Here is a 20,949-nt window from a genome sequence, read left to right as displayed (position 1 = left end):
CCTTTAAAGTGGTGGTGCTTGAGGCAGTGGTCCCTGGACCAGCTCTAGTCCCTGAGCCTTTGGTTATTTTTCTCTATTGAGCTATCAGGAAAGAAAGAAACAATTACACCCAATGGACTTCTCTAGGCCTCACAATAAGCATGAGATTTTTTTTTTTTAAAAAAAGTTTTCAATAAATATTGCTAAGGAGTCAGTTACACAATTTTTTTTCCTAAAGAGACATAAAGGATGGTTCTGTAATCTGAACAGAATGTCCCTAGATGTTGCCTTTTCAGTGAGCTCAATAGGTAGCTTAAGGCAAGCTGTTCTTCCAACCTCAATCTATAAATACTTAAATTGAACACTTGATAAAGTATAGTTTACATTTACTATTATCAAGCCTAGTTTGTTAAAATGGTAGAGAGGGAAATTGCAAAAAACACATTGTTAAAAGACAGACTTGAAAGAGATGTCAAAGAAATGGAGGAGGACTTTTTGCTTTTAGAAATCTGTTCACTTTCCAGAGATGTTGAGAAAACAATAAATTGGTCATCATATTTAAGCTAAATGTTACCTTTGCCCAATTTTGCTTAGGTTTCTAAGGCTATGTTGAGCTCTGCTATGAAATTTGTAAAACTCCTCATAAGGCAGTTCCAAAGTCAATGTGCCGACGACCTCTACTTGCTGAGAAATATATTTTGGCAATATAAGCAACCACCTGAGGGTCACAACCCTATTTCTCTTTCCAGTAAAGGATGGGGAAATGGCAGCAGCAGTCCTCAACTTCTCCGTGGTCATATCAAAATTGATAATTTTGGTCCCCAAATCTATGCTTGACTAAACTGTGTGATTTACTTATACATGAGTATATATGATAGGCTAACAAGGGCTTATGACTCTTAATTTGTTTTAAAATCAGAAAGAACAAAATGCTTCTCTCCACCTTCAAAATCAGATTAATAATAAGGACCATTGTGAAGGAAAACCAGTGGTAATTCTAAACCTCTGTGTGTGTGAGAGAGAGATGAGATGAGAGACAGGGGACACCCGGATGTTTGATGTTTACCATCCATGTGAGAGGCTACTCTCATGTCCCGGATGGGGAGTTGGAGCTGACAGAGGGAGCTCAACCTGCTCTCCCCAGATTTGAACCGCTGATCTGGCGGTAAGCAGTCCTGCCAGCACAAGGGTTTAACACATTGTGCCAATGGGGGCTCAGTTCTAAGGTACTGTAGAAGCTCTTTCACATCAAATTAAACCGCTGGTCCACCTTGGTTATGTTTTCGTTGATAGTAACTTTTCAAAAGGGATATTTATTTAATTAATTTTGATTCAGAATCTGGGCTTCCTTTCCTCTTCCCAATCCCAATTTTGAATTTTGTGAATGTATGGGAATGGGTTTTTTGTTCTGTTGTGGTATTCATTGTGCTGGCAACCTTAGCAGAAACATCAGAGCATAGTACAGTGAAGAATATGGTTAGAGAAAGTTGGGAATCACACCACGCCCTATCTGTTTGGTGAGTTGTAGACACTATTGTAAACTAATGGGAGTAATATGTAATGTAAATAACATAATAATATTGTTACATGTTCATAACAATAATGAACTATTCACACTTTGGTAGGTCTGTTCAACAGAAGTAGAAATCATACATGGATGGAATTCAGTTTTTATTTTCTTTGAAGGCAAGATTGTGTGACCGAATAAAAATCAGTTCTGCCTTCAGTTGTTTAGAAAGGAGGGGAGCAATTATTTACGCAAAAAAGAGCAGATAAAAAACTGCTTTAAAAACAAGATGGAGAGAACGCACAAGGATAAATGGTTCTATGGAAACAGAATACCTAAAATGTCACCTCTGCTCTGTAAACTTAAAATTTACCTAAGCTGGTTTTTAATTTTGATTAAAAATTAGTAAGTTTTTAAGGTGCCATGTTTAGGACTTAAAACCTTGTTTTCACATGCAATTGCTTATTATTAGATATTATTATTCGATCCTGTGTTTGTATACTAGTAGATATTAAGGTTACTCTTTGTTACATTAATTCTCTCATGATGTTATTGGCATTTTTTCCTCTGACAGAAAAACTAGTTGGACTGTGTAATTTGCCAATTGCAAAAATAAAACTGATCCCTGTGTTATAAAATTGTATCATGTTGTGGAGAAATTCTCTATGTTCTCCAGCTGGAAACTGAAGAGTTATATAAATGCAGGGGTCTAATATATCATGAGAGGTACAGCAGCCATGAGCTGTATATCCGGTTCAAACCAGTGGAGGAAAGACGGTGGCAGGGAATTTGCTATTTGAGGGGAGGGGGCAGGTTAGAATTTAATTAACAACCTTTCTATGATTTTTGCCAAGTGGAAAAATTTCTTCCTGGATATTACAATGCGTCCTTTGCCCAGATCAATGGCCCATAAAACTCAAAGCCCTTCCTTTGTGTAAGCCGTCTGATCTCAACCTGCCACCCAGAGTGTTCCTGTTTACCTCTTTGTTAGAGAGGTAATCCTGTTACCTATGAAGTTCCTTCAGGAAATTACTTCCAGAGCGGTAGCCATCTTAGCCGGTTACAGCAGACACAACAAAGTGTCTGGGGGCATCTTAAAAGACTAACAAATTGGCACAGGCTTTCATGGGCCAGAGACCCCTTCAGATGCACAAGAGACAAAACCTTAATACGACCATAAATGCGTTCAAAGTGCAACAATACCTTTGACCACACAAGAAATTAGGCTATATCTTTTACTACTACTGGCGAGAGACTCAAGTTACCCTGAGAACAGAGGTTGGCAATTAGTTTAAAATTAGGCAATTAGTTTAAGATAACATGTAGTGGCCCTCTCTTTGATCTGCCTACCTTTCTTGTTTCTCCCACCTTTGCCCTTTAATCTTACTTTTTAAAAGAAGCCTTTTGACTAGAAAACAACTCAAGCTGCAATTCAGGGAGTAACTGTCATTAAATTCAGTAGGACTTATTTCTGAGTGGACACAAATAGGATTTATTGTTAGTGTTCAGTCATAATTTTGTTTTAATAACTTTTTAAATATCTTTAATTCTGGATCAAGAATTCTATTTCTTTAGAAAATATTTGCATTTGTTTGCAGGTTCTAAATGCACATCTTATTTTATTTTTTTACCCCTTCTCTACTCTGCATTTCCATATAGTTCCTTAGACTTAAAATACTTTTGGCCTGGCCATTAGTGTGAGAAACAGGCAGTTGAAGACACATCATCTCTAGAACACAGATTTCTTTCAACATATTGATGGATAATTTCATTTTGAGGCTTTTCCTCTCCCAAGCAAAAGTGGAAGATGGAAAGTTTCAGTAAAAGATCTCAGCTATATATAAATAACTTTGTAATTGCATACCTGGTGGCATTATTTTCCTTAGGAAGGTATCTTTGGAAAAGGTTTGCCTTTGCCTCCCTCAGAACTTATAAATGTGACTTGCCCAAGATCACCCGTTGGGCTTTGATGGCTGAGAAGGATTCAAATCTTACTCTCCAGAGTCCTAGTCCAGTGCTCAAACCAATACACCATGCTGTCTTACCTCAATTTCCTTAAAACCCAAGATAGTGGCTTTGTTTTTTTTTTAACTTGTCTGTCATTTTTCATCTATTTTTAAGAAATTCTCTCACACCAGAAGCGACTTGCAGTTTCTCAAGTCGCTCCTGACACGACAAAAAAAAAGAGTGTGTTCGGATTCTATTTATTCTATACTCTCATCACATTGTCTGTGGAGAGACTCAGTTAAGCCATTGTTCTGCATAGCTTGCACTTACTGGCTGAGGCTCTTATCATACAGTCACACAGCCTCATTCAAAGAGTTTAACACAATCCCCTCTGTTTCTTCATCACTATTTTTCATTCCTCAGATTATCCACCCAGGGGAAAAAAACCAGTAGCCATAATCCAATTACTAGTTTCTATTTAGGCCAGTGGTTCCCAACCTTTTTTTGACCAGGGGCCACTTTGACCAGAGACCACTCTCCAACAGTAGTACCAAGAGGATTACGAGTCCATTTTTGGTCAACTTTAGACCTGGCTTGGTTATTTGGGGTGCTGATTCAGAAAATTGCATTGGCTAGACCACATCAGCTCTAGTTTATGAAACAGAACAGTAGTCGCCATCTGCTCGCCTACAGAAAACCATATTTAATAATCTAGAGATGATGTGGGAATAGTAATATTTCATGGGTAGTCAGCCTCTCCCTTCTGGACATCCCCATTGCTTTGGCACTATAAGAGGGTTTTGCAAGACTCTCAGTTGCTGCGTGGTTTCAAGGCAATGGTGTAATGGTGAGGCTGTGGACCATATTTTTGTTCTTGTGGACCACAGGTTGAGAACCACTGATTTAGACCAATACATCAATCACTGAATTGGAAATCAACACTTAAGTAAATTCCATAGATTAATTGGGTCTAATCTTATCTGGGATTAACATGGATTTAGGTCAGAATATATGCACAGTGCCTTTTAAATTGTAGTGCTCTTTTATCCCCCCCCCCCCCCAAGGCAGTGGTTCTCAACCTGTGGGTCCCCAGATGTTTTGGCCTTCAACTCCCAGAAATCCTAACAGCTGGTAAACTGACTGGAATTTCTGGCAGTTGTAGGCCAAAACAGCTGGGATCTACAGGTTGAGAACCACTGTCCAAAGGGAAAACAACACTTAAATAGCCACTTTTATAAGCTTCTCAAAGAGCATCTCCTTTTAAAATATCTGCTTCTGAAGCCATTTAAGCCAGTGATTGGCATTACATCTCATAGTAATGAATCCCATAGGTAAACTGCCTCCCATATGAAGAAGTATCTATTCTCAAAAAAATATCACTGCCTCTGGAAATGTTTGTGGGCTTCTCAATGTCCTCCAGTGTGATTCTATGGCATGCTTCCAGCCCAAGTATAGTGAAACATAGGACTCACTATTATCCACTATTTCAAGCATCCACAGGGGGAGAGTGTGTGTTGGAATGTATCCCCTCTGGATGTGGGGATTGTACTATTTTGTGTATGCTCTTTTCTCTCTTAGACATCTGATTAAGCACTGTCCCTTCATGTATGAGGAGTAATCGTGTTAACTGTCCTGTCCCTACTGACAATTCATTCACCACTTATTTTGCAGACAATATGCATGGGGTATTTTAGTTCTTCGAAAAGCAAGGGCAATAAGTTAAAGACAAACCGATGTTAAAATGAGCCTCTTAACATGGCAAGTCTAAAAGGATTTCTCTATTCCATGCTTTCTCGTGGCTTCTCAAACACAAATCCATTGCTGGATGATACTAAATGGAAACAATAGCAATGAATGCTACTTCACACAAGTCAAAACAACAAGAAAAGGAAACAAGCCCATTTGTTACTACAGAAGGATCATTTGACCGTGTATAAAAATAAAATTGTAACATAGTAAACCATTTTAAAAACACAAGTTCCTATAATAAATTAGAAATAGGATGCCAAACATTAGCCAAAAATAGTTCTTGAGAAACATCAATTTTTGACGACAACTCCAGAATCTAAGCACCAGAAGTGTTTTGGGGCCTTTCTAGGTCTGCCAGTGTACTTTTATGATATGCTTTTAGGCCAAATATAGTAAAAATATAGGGCTCACTGCTATCTACGATTTCAAATATCAAACAGCACTGTTAGCGGTCAGATTGGCCAAAGGATTCTAGAATTTTTAAAAAGAGAAAATCTTCCAAACTTAACATTTATAGATATTCTAGTGGAAATCTGGCACTTCAGTTTTTTCCAACTACAGGTCTGCATGATTCAGGTGGAAGTTGTAACATCAGTGTAACATGAACCTATGATTGCTCTCCGTCAGTCAATTTATTTTTTTAAAAAACCAAATGGATTTTATATGATGTGGACATCCTATGAACTGTATCAGCAACTAGAAGGCACACACAGTGAGCCCTTGGTATCCACTAGGGTTTGGTTCATCAAAATGGACATCCAAATCTGTGACTGTTTACGTTTCATTATATACAATAGCATAGAAAATCCCACTTACCTCTGCCTACTCAGTCTGATAGGGCCCATGAGGGCATTGCTTTTTAATCTGGTCCCAACCTCAAATGGGGTCCCCTTAGTTCACTGTTGGGGTCGCAAAAGGTTTGTCAGCTAATTTATTTCTGAATGTCACCTTGTGGCTGATTTAGACATTTACATGAATCTTTTGTGCAGTGTCTACAGTGGATTCTGCGGAAGATGTGACAGCTGTACTTCTTTTAAAAAATCAGCTTGTTTAGTCAGCCTTGTAAATAAATATTGATTGTTATCAGTAAATGTTTGACTTATATATCTATGTACCCGAGGTCACGTAAACATTTATCGCACCAAAAGGGGCCCTGAGTGGGAAAGTTTAAGAAAGTTTAAGAAGCCTGGCACTAGGATACAGCCTTGACTTTTTTCATTCTCACCACTTCCATCCACTTGGAGCATTGGTGGAGGTGGTGCTCCTGATGCTACCTGCTTTCCTTCTTTCACTCACATACCCTCCAGCTATGCCAGTTTAGTGGAGATGGTCCAGGTTAATCCTCTGCTTTCTCACATCCACACAGCCATATAACCCAGAATATCTGCTTTGAAGTGGGTTATCTGAGCCCACACTGCCATATATTCCAGTTCAAAGCAGAAAATGTGGGATTTTATTCTGATGTGTGGAAGGGAGCATATTTGCTAATGTCCAGGCCAGTTGTTTGGAGCACTCGGGATTCTTATTTTTTTTTTAAGGAACTAACTAGTGAATTATTAGAGAAATGAAATGTATTACATTTCAGTTCAAAAAAGGAGCTAAAGTTACTTTTTAAAAATGGGCAGAAATGCTGTCTTTTCACAGATCTCTTCACACAAGTGTCCCTTTGGGTTGCCCAACGGTTTGTGGTAGACAGGTTTCTTTCTTTTATCAGTCTATGCACCTTGGTTCCTTTGCCATCCCAGTTACGTTGTGTAGTATTATTCTATGCCAGTTCTCAACAGGATCTTATCACACCCTTGTGAAGAACCACGAATTAAGGAAGGACTTAGAACTCACTCTAATTAACTCATTTAAAAAACTTCCAGGCTGAGTTCTAGGTTGTGTAGGTGGGATGCCTCTAGAAGAGGAAGCAATCCAAGGAACAAAGACTCACCTAGAAAAGCTGGCACCCAAGTTTCCAGGGGGGCAGTGGATGCCATCGGTTTTAACAGCTGCCAAGTGCATAGTTAGCAAAGTGCCTTTTGCTCGAACAGCTATCAACTTCCATAGTTGCTAGCTGCTGCTCCAAGATTGCTAGTCATGGCCCTTGATCCATTCCATCACTGCAATGCAGGCTGCTAGATCCCACGGGCTCTTCTCCAGACCCTGGCAAAGGGAGAGAAGCTGTTAGCATTTTTTCCTCATTAAAGGTAGATATGGGAACCAACAGCAAGGCATACTGTTGGTGCTACTAAATGTTCAAAGTCATTTAGGATGGAAAAGAGATGAGGTTGCCAGAGTGGACTGGGTGCCTCAGGAATGACTGGAGATTCTTGGCAGATATGCTGTGTGTAGCACTCCATTCTAGCTACCATGCACCTGGCAATAAAAACAAACAGAAACCTCTCCTTAAACATTTTATTAGCCAGTTGTGAAGAAGTCAGAGTATGGAACAGAACTGAGGAAAGCTGGGATTAGATTTCTGGTCAGCCATGAAGCTCCCTTAATGATCTTTGTAGGGTGACCATTTGCTCTATTTTATGGAAGATGGGCCTCTAGCTTTTAAAAAACAATAGCAACTATTACTATTATTGTTGGTTTTGTTGTGATTGTTGTTGTTTCCTGCTTTTTCCCCAATTTGGGACTCAAGGTGGCTTACAACAGAGTAAAAAATATATAGTTGGGAATTCAGAAAAAGTTAGAAAAGTTCTTAAACTATAAAAAAATTAAACCAATTAGAAACATAAACCATTAAAATGGACGAACAAAAATAATCAGAAAACCCTGCATATTGTTTAGCTGGGACAGATTTAGTACAGTCAGTCCTTCAAAGCCTGTCAAAATACAAAGGGCTTTGCAGAAAAAAAAAGTATGTGGTATGCTTGTTTGATATCAGTCCTCTAGCTGACTTGCTGCCGAATATGATTCTAGATCAGCTGTCAGGATTTAAAAACCACCTAAAATTCTATCTCTTCTGCCAAGTCTACACAGCTAGTTGAAACATGACTTTTAAACTCATGTTCTTGTCATGTGCAATTAATGTGTAATTTACATACATGCTTTGAAATCTGTCTTTTATGGACCTGCATTTTAATATGTGTTTGTAGATTTTAACAATAGTATTTATGTGTTTTTGAATGTGCTTTGACCTGCCTTGAATCATGGAAAGAGATAAATAAAGGTAAAGGTTTTCTCTTGACATTAAGTCCAGTCGTGTCCGACTCTGGGGGTTGGTGCTCATCTCCATTTCTAAGCCAAAGAGCCAGCATTGTCCTTAGACACCTCCAAGGTCATGTGGCCAGCATGACTTCATGGAGCGCTGTTACCTCATAGGGAGAGGTAAGAAATAAAATTATTGTTGTTGTCGGGTATAATGCTTTGTCCTAATTTCTGGTAATGTATTACCTCTTTTTTAATAAGTGGCTACCGTAGACTTTCAGATAAACCACTCTCTCCTTAGCCACCCTGTCTGAGAGCTTTGTTATTAGGATAAAGTATATCATTGGAGGGAGCCACCGTGAGTTATGAGCAATGGAGGCTGGTGCTTTTGTGTTTGTAGAGTAGTGAATTTGCTCTGGACTTTAGCCCAGACTGTAAACAAGTGATCCAAACGACTGAACCTACTTAGGGGATAGAAATTAGTACAGAGGGAAGTTGCTTTAACATTCAGTCTCAAATTGACATCAGCTTCATGATCCCATCTTATGTGAAATCCACTAGTAGCCACTTGCTCCTGGAAGAAAGCCTTTTATGTAAATAAAAGAAATGATATAAGTCTCCTGTTTTGGGATTCCCACTGCCACGCACATGTGATCAGTAAAAATATATTGGGATGCTCCCACAAGGGAAATCAGATTCAGACTGAGGCATTTCCTACTGCTGATGTATTGAAATTAATATGTTCAGTCAATGAGAGAACTCCACCTTCTGGTTTACTAAGGACTATGGCAACAGTACAACACATTCAATAATATCTTCTTTTCCAACAGGTTCAATGAGATTTTCCATATTCCCTTGCCATATTCTGAGGAACAATTCCTGCATTTGCATCCCATTTGGGAAACTAGCAAGATTTTTTAGATATCACATCCAGACCCCAACCCACCATGACCTTATTCTCAAAACATCTACCTTTTAAACTAGTTACGAAGGCGCTTTCTTCAGAAAGGTCTTAGGACCACTGAGCAAGAGGTTTTCCACCATAAGCCTGCAATTATGACATCACAGTACTTAGATTTCTTGTCACTTTGGAGGAAGGAGGAGAAGAGAGCCAGGAAATCACCTTTTCTCAGACCTCTACATCTAACTCAGAACTGGGGAAAGATGAAATCTTTAGGGTATTGCTCAACTGCAATTCTCACTGGCTAGGCTGATGTATAATGGAGTTTTGTCCATTATCACCAAGAACCACATATTCCCCAGCCATGCCTAGAAAAATTCAAGAGGGGGTGGATATGAGGCTTAGAAAATAGAAATTTGGGCTCAAATTTCAAGATCTTCAAGGTTTTTGCTTCTCTTAAATCCCAATTTTGCAGGCACATTTGGTCGAAACACCAAAAAGGCCTCTCCATGACTACTCTGAGTCTCTGAAACTCATCCTAGGGAGGCTGAACTGGATCCCCTATCACTGTCCTTTCGTGGTCTATTAAAGAGCTTTCTTTTCCAGCAAGTGTTTGTGAACTGTTTCTGTCATATAGTCGGACCTCTGTATCCAGATTGTTCATCCATGGATTCAACCACCTATGGTGCAAAAATATTCTCTGCCCCCAAATCCATACTGAGGTTCCACCATAATCCATTTTCCGCTTTATGACTTTTTAAAAAACTGTTTTAAAAATCAATTTTCATTTTAAAGTTTTATTCTGTTACATCTCAAATTTTTATCTATGGGTTCCCCGGTGGCGCAATGGGTTTAACCCTTGTGCCGGCAGGACTGAAGACCAACAGGTCGGAGGTTCGAATCCGAGTGCGGATGAGCTCCCTCTGTTAGCTCCAGCTCTCCATGCAGGGACATGAGAGAAGCCTCCCACAAGGATGGTAAAATATCAAGACATCCAGGCATACCCTGGGCAACGCCCTTGCAGACGGCCAATTCTCTCACACCAGCAGCAACTTGCAGTTTCTCAAGTCGCTCGTGACTAAAAAAAAAAATCTATTTGTGATTTTACTTTTGTTTATTTTCAGTCTATAAATTAACTTGAGTCCTAGCCTTGGGGAAAAGGTAGGAATCTATTGACTGCCAGGCAGCCCTTGTCCCACTCTTTTTCTTGCAAATGGTCTCCTTGCTAACTGAGCATAATTATCCCTTACTGCAATGGTAGAATCAGGCTCTGGAACACATTCTATCCAGATTCGGTCAGTAATCAAATAATCTCCTGCTGGATATAAGAACAGCCATTGGGTGAGGTACAACTCCCCAAGGTGAGGACAATGGAAAATGTACTTCCAAGGGTTGCAAAATGCAGATGAAATAACCGCCAGCATTTGATCTTATGTCCCTTTCCACATTTTTCTTCTGAAAGGGTTTAATAAACATTGTTCCCTAGCCTTACAGGGATGGGCTATGATAGGGGATTACATTGTACCTCCAATGGGAGACTTTAATGGACTCATACTCCATCCCCATTTTACATTTTGAGGTAGAATGCTGTCCCAAGTAATGATTTGTGTAAGCCATGGCTTACACAAATCAAGAATGGAATCAAAATATAACTCAGCAGACACTGAAATTCCTTCTGTAAGGCAGGAGAAAAGGGGATGACTGGTTGTACAAGATCCTGCCTTCACATGCCCTGAAGTCATCAGAGAAGAACATGAGTAATTCAGTAACCATGCTGCCAATCCCGCCTTGAGTCTTTGAACAGATACATTCTCAATCCTGACTCACTTCTTTCAGTCTTTTGACTCATGCACCTGAGGCTCCCACATGAAGGGGTCCCTTGTTTGGCCTATCTCCGGGGTCATCTTCCAGTCACGTTTTGTATCCTACGTCATTATTTATGACCCATTATTATGTCTTCTATTCTTTGCTACCAACAGCATGGTACCTCCTACCTCAAGAATCCAATGGAGAGGGCTCAAAAAGAATCCCAAAATGAGATTGAATATTCTGCTTCTCTAATTGCAGATCCTCAATTATGGCAAAAAGGAAGCTCAACAGTTCCATGGAATTTTTTTTCCAAGTTGGGAACCCAAATCATGCATGCAGTAAATGTGTGTGGTACAGATTCTGGTATTTAGGAAATCATTGATTGAGGTAATTGTTCAGATGGATTTTGTGTGCCTTGAGTCTAATGATCCATGTTGATTTTCATGGCTGTGAACAAATGCTGCCACTATTCTCTATCAAATTACTATCAAGCAGAGCATCTGAAAACTGCGTGTCAACATGACCTAGAAAGCACAACAGTGATGATTAGAGAAGCTAATGGGAAACACTGCAGTAAAGGCAGTAGGTTCTCATTCTTGAGATTGATTTTACAAAGAATAGTCATTAGCAGTGGCAACAACTTGAAAGACTGGCAAAACTGACTGTGGTATATGGCTTTATGGTACAGAACACGTTATGTCTGACGGTTGATTCGAAAATGGTGATAAATGTCATTAGGAGAATTAAGCAACTGAAGTACCTCTTTGGGAAACCTGAAATTTTAATCAACAGTTTCATAGTGTTAAAACTTTATACCAAGCCACATACCAATACTTGAACACACTGCTGGTAAATATTAAGAATGGAAAGCCAGGGTGGTATGGTAGCTTGACTGTTTGGCTGGAATTGGAGACATGTAAACTTAGTGAGTATAGGCCATTAGTCCCGTCTCAGTCTGACCCCCTTGGTGCAGAGAGGAGAGCAATGTATACTAAACTGAGCTCAGACTTATTGGGTTGCTGTGAGTTTTCCGGGCTGTATGGCCATGTTCCAGAAGCATTCTCTCCTGATGTTTCACCCACATCTATGGCAGGCATCCTCAAGAGGTTGCCTGCCATAGATGTGGGTGAAATGTCAGGAGAGAATGCTTGTGGAAGATAGCCATACCGCCTTGAAAACTCACAGTAACCCATTGATTCTGGCCATTAAAGCCTTCAACAACACAAAGTCAGACTTAAGTAAGCAAGTAAGTAAATAAAGAAATCATAGGATTACGTGCCAGACCCAGAAACTTCTTCAGTCCAGTCCAGTCATTTCCTGAGCAGCAGTAGCCAATGGTGAAGCATTCCCACAAATAAAATCAGGAATCCAGCATATATTCTTAAATATGGTTTAATACTCTTCTCCATTTTCTGTACATCACAACACCAAGATATCACTGCTTGGGAGCTCTCTGAAGAGGCTAAGTAGTATGCAAAAAGGCTAGGATTCTCACCCTTGTAATGTGTTTGTGTAAGTGTAATACATATCAGTATATATTGATACACACATCAATATATAATGCAATATATATCACCAGAGATAACACATTGATTAAAGAGATACAAAAATTTGGCATCATTTCCAAACTTAAATAGTAAAAATAAACTACAAAAAAAAAAGAGGAGCCGCATACCCTAAATGTGAAACAAGCAGTATATTCAAAAATGTAAATTTACACCCAATTTTCTTCTGCTCTTGTCATGTCATAGCAGACCCATTTACAATGGCAAAATCAAAGTGTACTGCTTTGGAGAGCACAAGGATGCTTGTGATCAGGCGTTCTATAAATCAGGTTGCATCCCAAGACAGACAACGGGCTTCTATAAGGAATTTCACCCAATGTGAACATTGTGGACAATCACGCACACTGTCTGTTTGCAGAGTTATAAAAAGATACAAATTCTATTGCTCACATCGACAGAAAGTCATTTTGGACCTCTTTAAAGTATACACTGCAATGAGGAAGGCTTAATTAAGACGAACTCCCTTCAATTCAAGTGAGACAGGATAACCGGAACGATATGCAAATCTTGCAAGTTGGGGAGCTTCTGACCAATACAAGGAAGAGGAGAGGAAAAGGTGAACAGAGCTAGGCACTAAAATATCCGAGTATCCTTTAGGAAAGAAATCAGCCAGTCCCAGGGGAATGCAGGAAAGGGAGCTCTCTGCCTTGCTCAAACAATGCCACAGTGTTGAATGTGAACCTTTGGCACCAAGCTTCTAAAAAACCTTGCTAATGTCTACCAAAGCTTCACATCTGTCAGTGCCAAGGTCTCCATCAGTTGGATTTTGCGCTCTACTTTCATTTAAAGCAGTTTGCAAAACTGTTGATGTTGATCCACCAAGGCAGCTTGCACAGTCCCCAAGCAAAACTAAAACAAAAACCCCACACCCTAGTAAATAATAGAACCAAGCATAAGTAGTATTAGCTTGCTTGTGGAAACTGTTTATTGACTGACAAGAGGGAAGAGTGAAGGCCACACAACTAATTATCCCAATCAAGCTTGCTGAGACCCTGGCATTTGGATTGCCATGAATGATACATACTTCCTGATTGATACAAGCAGTGCTTTTGCAGTCTAAGAATGAAATGGTGGACTTCCCAGACTGTCTGAATTTGCAAGTCACACCTTTCAAGCTGGCATGCCACAAAGTTCAAATCCTTTTATTTCCACCATTGTAGACTGAGAACAATGGGAACAATATCTCCCTAAGGTTCTTCTTCTGCAGTCTAAGCCAAGAACGCCATGTAAATGGGTCATGTCACTGCAAAATGCAGCAATAAATGCCTCCAATCAAAATAAAGAAACAAACCAGTATAATTCCATTAATTGTTCCAAATGAAAGTTGACAGCAGTTAATGTAGCATGAAGGTTAAAAAAATCATTTTCATAAAATACAAGAGCAACCAATTTTACCATTGAGTAAAAGTAAAAATTGGGATTTTCTTTTTAAATTAGTCCAAAATGGCATTATAGAAACTCAGTAGATTGCTGCTGTACTGACACTATGACAAATCAGTAGGGTTTGCTTCTTTTTTTTCTTTTCTCTTTTTTTTTTAAACCTGGTGTTCTGGATAAAGTTCTGGAAATACTCCAATTCTAAGGCAGGGATCTGTTTTGTTTTCCATCGTGAGTTTTCTCCTTGGGTTGGATGCTGGAGGGGTGAGGCACGTTTTGCCAGACCCAGGTCGACTACCTAGTAGTCATCAAGGTCAAAAAATTCATCATCTCCTCCTTGGTATTCCATTCCCTGGAAGTCTACTCGGTACCGCAAGATACCTTAGGAAATAAAGATTGAAAAGAAGACATTACAAACACTTGCCATTAATAGGAAAATCGCTTATGCCTGAAACCACTTCCTCGTTGCCCCAATGTGTATACATTTCCTTTCCACAGATATTTCAACAAACATCTGAATTCTTCAAAAAGCCGAGGTATTTAGCTGACAAGGCCATGGGAAGTAGTAGGGAGTTAGCCCAGCCTGCACAGACAAGCAGTGGTCACAGTCTAATGTGATGAGAGCAGCAAGTCATATTCTAGAGATGATCAAGCATATTCATGTGTGGTAGAAGGAAGTCGTATAAAGGAATTATTGTAGTATATGTCTGTCCTTACTAACAATAATGTAATCCCTCTTTTCTAGATTAGTTGCCAGCCAGTGTCTTGTGAAGTTACTAAAGTCAGACCTCCATTGATCAGGCAGGCAATAATCTCTGAAATGTTCATGGATGCACCAGAGGAGAGATTTCTCCCCACTTTTGGATCACTTTCTGTGTATAATGAAATGCTATATCTGATTTATCCCACTTCATTCAATGTTTTCTATACCTGTTCCTCTACACTAGTGTTCTCAACCTGTGGGTCCCCAGGTGTTTTGGCCTACAACCCCCAGAAATCCCAGCCAGTTTACCAGCTGTTAGGATTTCTAGGACTTGAAAGCCAAAACATCTGGGGACCCACAAGCTGATAACCACTGCTCTACACACAAGTGGATAATGCATGACAGGAGTACAGGATTATATTTCTACCCCAGAACCGACTGAGACCCACCAAGGAAGTCATAAATAAATATCCAAAGGTTGCAGCGTTTTTGCATTGGTAGGAATATATGTATTAACTACAGACATGATTTTCTTATTCATGATAAATGCATTTCTAAGATGTGGAATTTAGGAAAGAGGTGACTGAAAAATATTTCAGGAAATGAAATCACTCGCTATATGAATCAAATGATAGAACAAACGAATTGTGGGTGTTTTTCTCTATATTACACAAGAAGAGTAATGGGTTCCAGTAAAATGCTTCTCTTGGTAATATTACGCAACGTAAGGTGAACCATTTTATAAAACTATACCATAGTTCCTTCCATGTGAATGAAATATCCATTGTATTGCCAGGCCTACTGCATTAAAAGAGAACTTTAAAGACAACTGCACAATGTACAATATTTTGCAACGATAAAGATCCATGCATGTGATAGGTGAGTTTTTTTTGGAGGAGAGGGAGAGACAAGCTACAAATGAATGTTGTTGCACAATGGTTATCATGCTCTGTGTTCAGTTTCTAGTATCATGTGCTTCCTGTCCTTTTGGACTAAGTTTTCCTCTTCCACCACACGAGTTACGAATACATTGCCATTTCCTGTTTCCATTTACCTCCGATTCCTCCAAATCCTTTCACAAACTGGGATCCTTCCTGTGACTTGTCTGTCACAATTTCCAACGTGGCTCCAAATTTCTTGTAGTTGTTAGCAAACCATTCAAGCAGAGGCATGCTTTCTATAAGTTCATGTTCCTGTCCAGTCTAAAGAAGATGAATTGGGGGGGGGGGGGGGGGGGAAGGACATAAGGAATTGTATATTCAGTATTCAAATAATAATTTAATATCCTAGATTTCATTTTGATTCTACTAGAAACAGGAATGTTTTGCAGAAACTTGGAGAAGACCAAAGAAAGGCATTATTAATAAATAATCAACATGATCTTTCTTCTGAGTGAAGAGAGGAGCACAACCATGCTTTTGGATGCTTCTCCCAGAACCTCGCAGAGAAAGATAGGATTTAAAACAACTCTCAGGATTCCTGATCACTAGCCATATTCAAAGCTGGGAATGCTCATTCTGATATACTGTGTTGCTTTTTTTTCAATCCAAGATTACAGTGTTCATCATAAAAACTTAATTTTCCCTTATGATCCCTCAGACTGCTAGTCCTTTTCTAACTGCCAATGTTCTGAGAGGAATATCTGTTTTTCTTTTCTTTAAAATTAGTCAGCATTTTAGGGACCACAATGGATTCCTCCTCATTTTTTCTCTAGTACTCAACTGACCACCATAAAGCTGTCAGGAGATGTCATCTTGAAGACACAGCAGCAGGACCTTGGCATGGGCAAAGACTGCAGAGAGAAGTAGCACTAGAAGTGTTTCTGCCTTCCCTAATCCTTAACTCATCCCAAGGACATTGCTCTCTCTCTGTGCCACAGTCTACTGAAGGAGGAAAGAGGAACAGAAGCTTTCCTTCTGAACTGCATTGTTGCCAGCCAAAAGAATCATGTGATCACATAAGCATATGAAATGCAGAAAGAATGTGGATACATATCTCATGTAAAAATGCCTCTGTGGTCTCCTGTTTCTGAACCACATCTGCTGCCGAATCATAGACTGACTACAGCTTTCACCATGGCAGCATTAAATAATACCTTTGATATTATATACTCCACAAATTGAATCTGTTATGCTCTACAAATGAATACTTTGTGTTACCTAACAGGACTAAAAATGAGCAAATCACTCAACAGTTAGATATCTCCCATGCAACATTTTGGATCACTATATATTTTTTTTCATAAATGCATATTTATGAAGATTTTTAACACAACTTGATTTGTTTAGTAGAGATTTAGGGATTGATCAGGAAATCTTGCTGTTTTCAGAAAATTGCTATGCTTGTTCCATTCTGCACAAAACACCAACCAGAACAAACCCAGGTAAAAATATTAGCACTTAGCAGACAGAACTGCTATTCCCTACATAATGGAGATCTAACCAGCAGATTTCCAATGTATTTGTAATATTTGTGCCTTGCATTAAGTAACATTCTTGGGCTGGATCTATACATATAATCCAGATTATCAAAGTACATTATCCACATTATCTACTTTGAATTAGATTATATGAATCTACACTCCATGTAATCCAGTTCAAATCAGATAATTTGGATTTTATATGGCAGTGTAGATCCAGTCTTAATTATTCAATCCTTTTCTCAGAGTCAGTCTGAGAAACTAAGTAGACAGTGAATTTCTCCAGGTCACCAAGGCTATTTCACGAATAATGAATGAAAGTGTGTTCCTAAATATATAAAATACCTCTTTATCTGTGAAGTGGGATTTATCTTTTTCTTGTTCTGGTGTCAAATAGAGAATCTTCTCCTCTGCAGGAAATGGAGGGAAAATAAACAAAGCATGAGAGGCACAACAGTACAATTCTCCAAATGCATTTGGATTATCTGGTGAAAAGCCAAACATTGCCAGCACAGAAGACTAGAAATGGTTGCATTATATAATCTAATAATATTCTTTAATGTAGAGTTCTGAACAAGTGGATCACTCATTTTGACACCAACTATTTTTTTCATTCTCTTCTAGGTTGTTCATGGAAGAGCTACTGTAAAATGGTGGCAATTACACCTTTTCTAGAAAAAATGGATCAATCTGAGTTTTAACTGAGTCTTGAAGAGTACTTTTTAAATTGCACTTGAACTGGCTGTTGGTTGCAAGATAATGATCTCTTCTAGATACCAATGTCAACAATGGTACATGTGATTCTTCACTTCAAAAATGAAACATGTCTCACACATAGGAACTAGAATGAATGCAGCACTATAGCATGTGAGAAGTAAAGAGTTCACGCTTTACATGTGTTTGTTGTTGGGTGCTTTTTAAGTCATTCCTGACATTATAGGATTTTGTAAGCAAAATCTGTTCAGAAGTTATATGTTTTTGATGTTATCTGAGGTTGAGAGAATATAACTTGCTGAAGGCCACTCAGTGGATTTCCATGGTTCAGTAGGAATTCAAACCATGATATAAGGGGTCATAGTACAATGCTGAAACCAATACACCATACTGGTTCCATTCAGCAAATTCGATTTTTTTTTTTCATGTTAGGAGAGACTTGAGATACTGCAAGTCACTTTCTGGTGTAAATAAATTTGAATAAATGCACAATTATCATTCATGATTAAGCTTTAATCATAAACAATACATGTTTATTCATTCAACATTTGTCATCTTGTATTCACAGTAAAAATGTGGAGTGATTTATGTCAATGCAAGCAAAGAGGATACCTCAATTCCAAATATCTGTGCCAGGGGAAACAACATACCTTCTGTGCCTTGGCAATGGAGAACATATCTCATTATATCCAGGTTCTCATAAACTATCAGGATCTCTACAGCTCCCATTTCTAAGGCCTTTAAAGTGTCTTCAACACCAAAACAGTACTTTCCTGTGTCCTGACTGATTTCATCAAAGTATCGGCCTACATTCAGTGCAAATCAGAGAGAAGGAAATAAACATGCAAGTTTCAACACAAATGCTACTTAACTTAGTCAAGATGATACTGTTGTTACATGAGAGCAAAACTGACCTAGATTCAACATTGCACCATCACTTTAGCGTCAGTGTAACAGGACTTTTCCCCCCTTTCCTTCACTGTGGCAGCCCTTGGAATGTGAGGTTTTCCAATCTCTATCATGAGGGGTTTTGGATGTATAGAAGACTGCAGAGGGAAAATTTTGCCCTCTTTTGATACGGCTAATGAAAGTTGCTCCATTAGTGAATACCAAACACTCCCCATGGATTTAGGTCACTCTTGGTTAGATTCAGGAAAATTGAGATGAATCACCCTGGGAGCTCACTCCCTCGCCCTGGCAGTTTCAGTTATCATATCTACACACAGCCAGTTAGAGGCAAGACTCTGACGAGTCCCTGGATTATCTAACTAAATTCCTGGTGTGCTTGCTCACTGGGAACAAATCAGGCTCCCTTTTACTGGCATCCGATTCAGGCTACCATGAGCATGCATTTTATAAGCAATATGAAGCATGTGGATTATGATTCTCACCAGCAAATTTGAGTGACCAAATCTAAAAAGCAGCCAAAGGAGGACATTAAGAAGCAATATCCCGTGTGCCTGTAAAATAGGCGGTTTTCCAAGTTTCATCACTTCCAAGAATCTGCCCCAAAATTACTCAGCTCATTTGGATAAAGATCCAAATGACTAAATTGTACAACTGTAGTTTCTTCCCTGTTAAACACACATGGTAACCAGCCAAAACAGTGGTGACTGTAATTATGCTCAAAGCATTCTGCAGGACCAACACACGATAAGCAAATAATCCAAGGAAATTTATCAACAATTCTAGAAGGTTAAGCATGCAATAGAAGTAACATTAGAACAGGCTCGTGTAGCATCAAGTGGGTAATTGTCAGCTTCGAGCAGACTATGCATATATCTAGGCACAGCCAGCCTTCCACATTCTCCGGGGTTAGAAGTGCAGCACCCCAACGAAAGTGAAACAACATAAATAAAAAACCAGTTTTAATCTGACAGAAGACCTCTCTAAGAATCTCCAGGTCTCCAGCATGTCTCTATGGTCAGCTTCAAGTGCATGTTGACCCCAGTATTGCACTGGAGGGAGCCAGAGATTCCTAGAGAGAATATTTTAATTAACTCTGTCAATAATCACATCCACTAATGTGGAGGGCTGACTTAATTTCAAAAAAGTGCATAAACAGTAAAAATGGTAACCCACTACCACTATTAATTATAATAAAACCTAATAAATATCCTAAGATATAGCTGCTTGTATTTCAGATAAGTAGTAGGATATGGTACAAACACTAGCTTACGGGCTGTATTTTATTTTGTGAAAAGATATTTCCTGCACCCTAGAAACTATATTTGTACAAAATATGGATGATACATTTATCATGCACAAAGAATGCAAAAATGGGGTGCTTTATTCATACCTATTAGTTTCTTTTCTTGAATGAATTTCACATTAGATAGGACCTCAGTGGACAATTCAATTGCTTGGTTGAATCCATTTTCACCACCATAGGAGATGTCAACTAGCTTTAGTACTTTGGATTGCAACCGCTATAAATAAAAACATGTCTAGTTAGAAGAATTCTTATATAATCAAATATGGTTAATTGCCTCAAAAAAATGCATCCTACTGTTGACAACGGCCACTCTGGGACCAGAGTAAAGAAGGGAGCCGAGAAGACAGTTCCATCTTGTCTCCTGTGACACCAGAGCCCCTCCCCCAGCAACAATATAATATTATATAATACTAATATTATGAATGATGTATTAGTACTATGCTAATAATATAGTATGTTGTATGTACATATGACTTGTAAGGGTGAGATGGGCGGCAAATAATTGTCGTAAATAAATAAACAATAGATAAGATGCACATGAAGTAATGATACAATTAATGACAACACAGATAGACCCTTTTGATGAAAAGCAATTAAAATATATCTGGATGACCAATACACCTGGTGCTTCAGTTTTAAAAAGGTGAAATCCCACCTTATAATGAATGAATATCATGTTGTATGTTATATAATGAGGACTTTCAAACTCTTTTACTATTCAAACATAAAATATATTAGTAATATTTAGTGAAAAGACCAGAACCTAAGTGGAGGTAATCCAAGTGATGGCCAGGTATGAGACTTCAATGTCAGGACAACTCCTTCAACTTTGGATTTCTGCCATGTGCTTTACATTGAGCTACCTCCATACCAAGTTTGGAAATTCCAATGAGTTTAAAACATGGCAGACAGATTAGTCACAA

The 20,949-nt window shown here is 38.8% G+C and overlaps 1 protein-coding gene across 1 annotated transcript in view; it reads right to left on the bottom strand.

The window, feature by feature from the left end:
- Nucleotides 1–12,409: 12,409 nt before the first annotated feature.
- The window catches only part of ETF1 (eukaryotic translation termination factor 1), a 34,592-nt gene continuing 26,052 nt past the window's right edge, over nucleotides 12,410–20,949 (bottom strand). Inside the window, exons 7-11 of the mRNA XM_060786345.2 lie at nucleotides 20,111–20,240; nucleotides 18,462–18,617; nucleotides 17,443–17,507; nucleotides 15,733–15,880; nucleotides 12,410–14,356 (exon numbers count right to left, since the gene is read on the bottom strand). Coding sequence (XP_060642328.1) covers nucleotides 14,274–14,356; nucleotides 15,733–15,880; nucleotides 17,443–17,507; nucleotides 18,462–18,617; nucleotides 20,111–20,240 — 582 coding nt within the window. The 3' untranslated portion in view covers nucleotides 12,410–14,273. The remainder of the gene's footprint in view (nucleotides 14,357–15,732; nucleotides 15,881–17,442; nucleotides 17,508–18,461; nucleotides 18,618–20,110; nucleotides 20,241–20,949) is intronic.

The sequence above is a fragment of the Anolis sagrei genome, chromosome 1 (genome assembly GCF_037176765.1).
Source record: "Anolis sagrei isolate rAnoSag1 chromosome 1, rAnoSag1.mat, whole genome shotgun sequence".
In the NCBI taxonomy this organism is placed as follows: Eukaryota; Metazoa; Chordata; class Lepidosauria; order Squamata; family Dactyloidae; genus Anolis; species Anolis sagrei.
The sequence above is the reverse complement of the archived record's forward strand: the minus strand, read 5'-3'. Positions and strand labels throughout refer to the sequence as shown.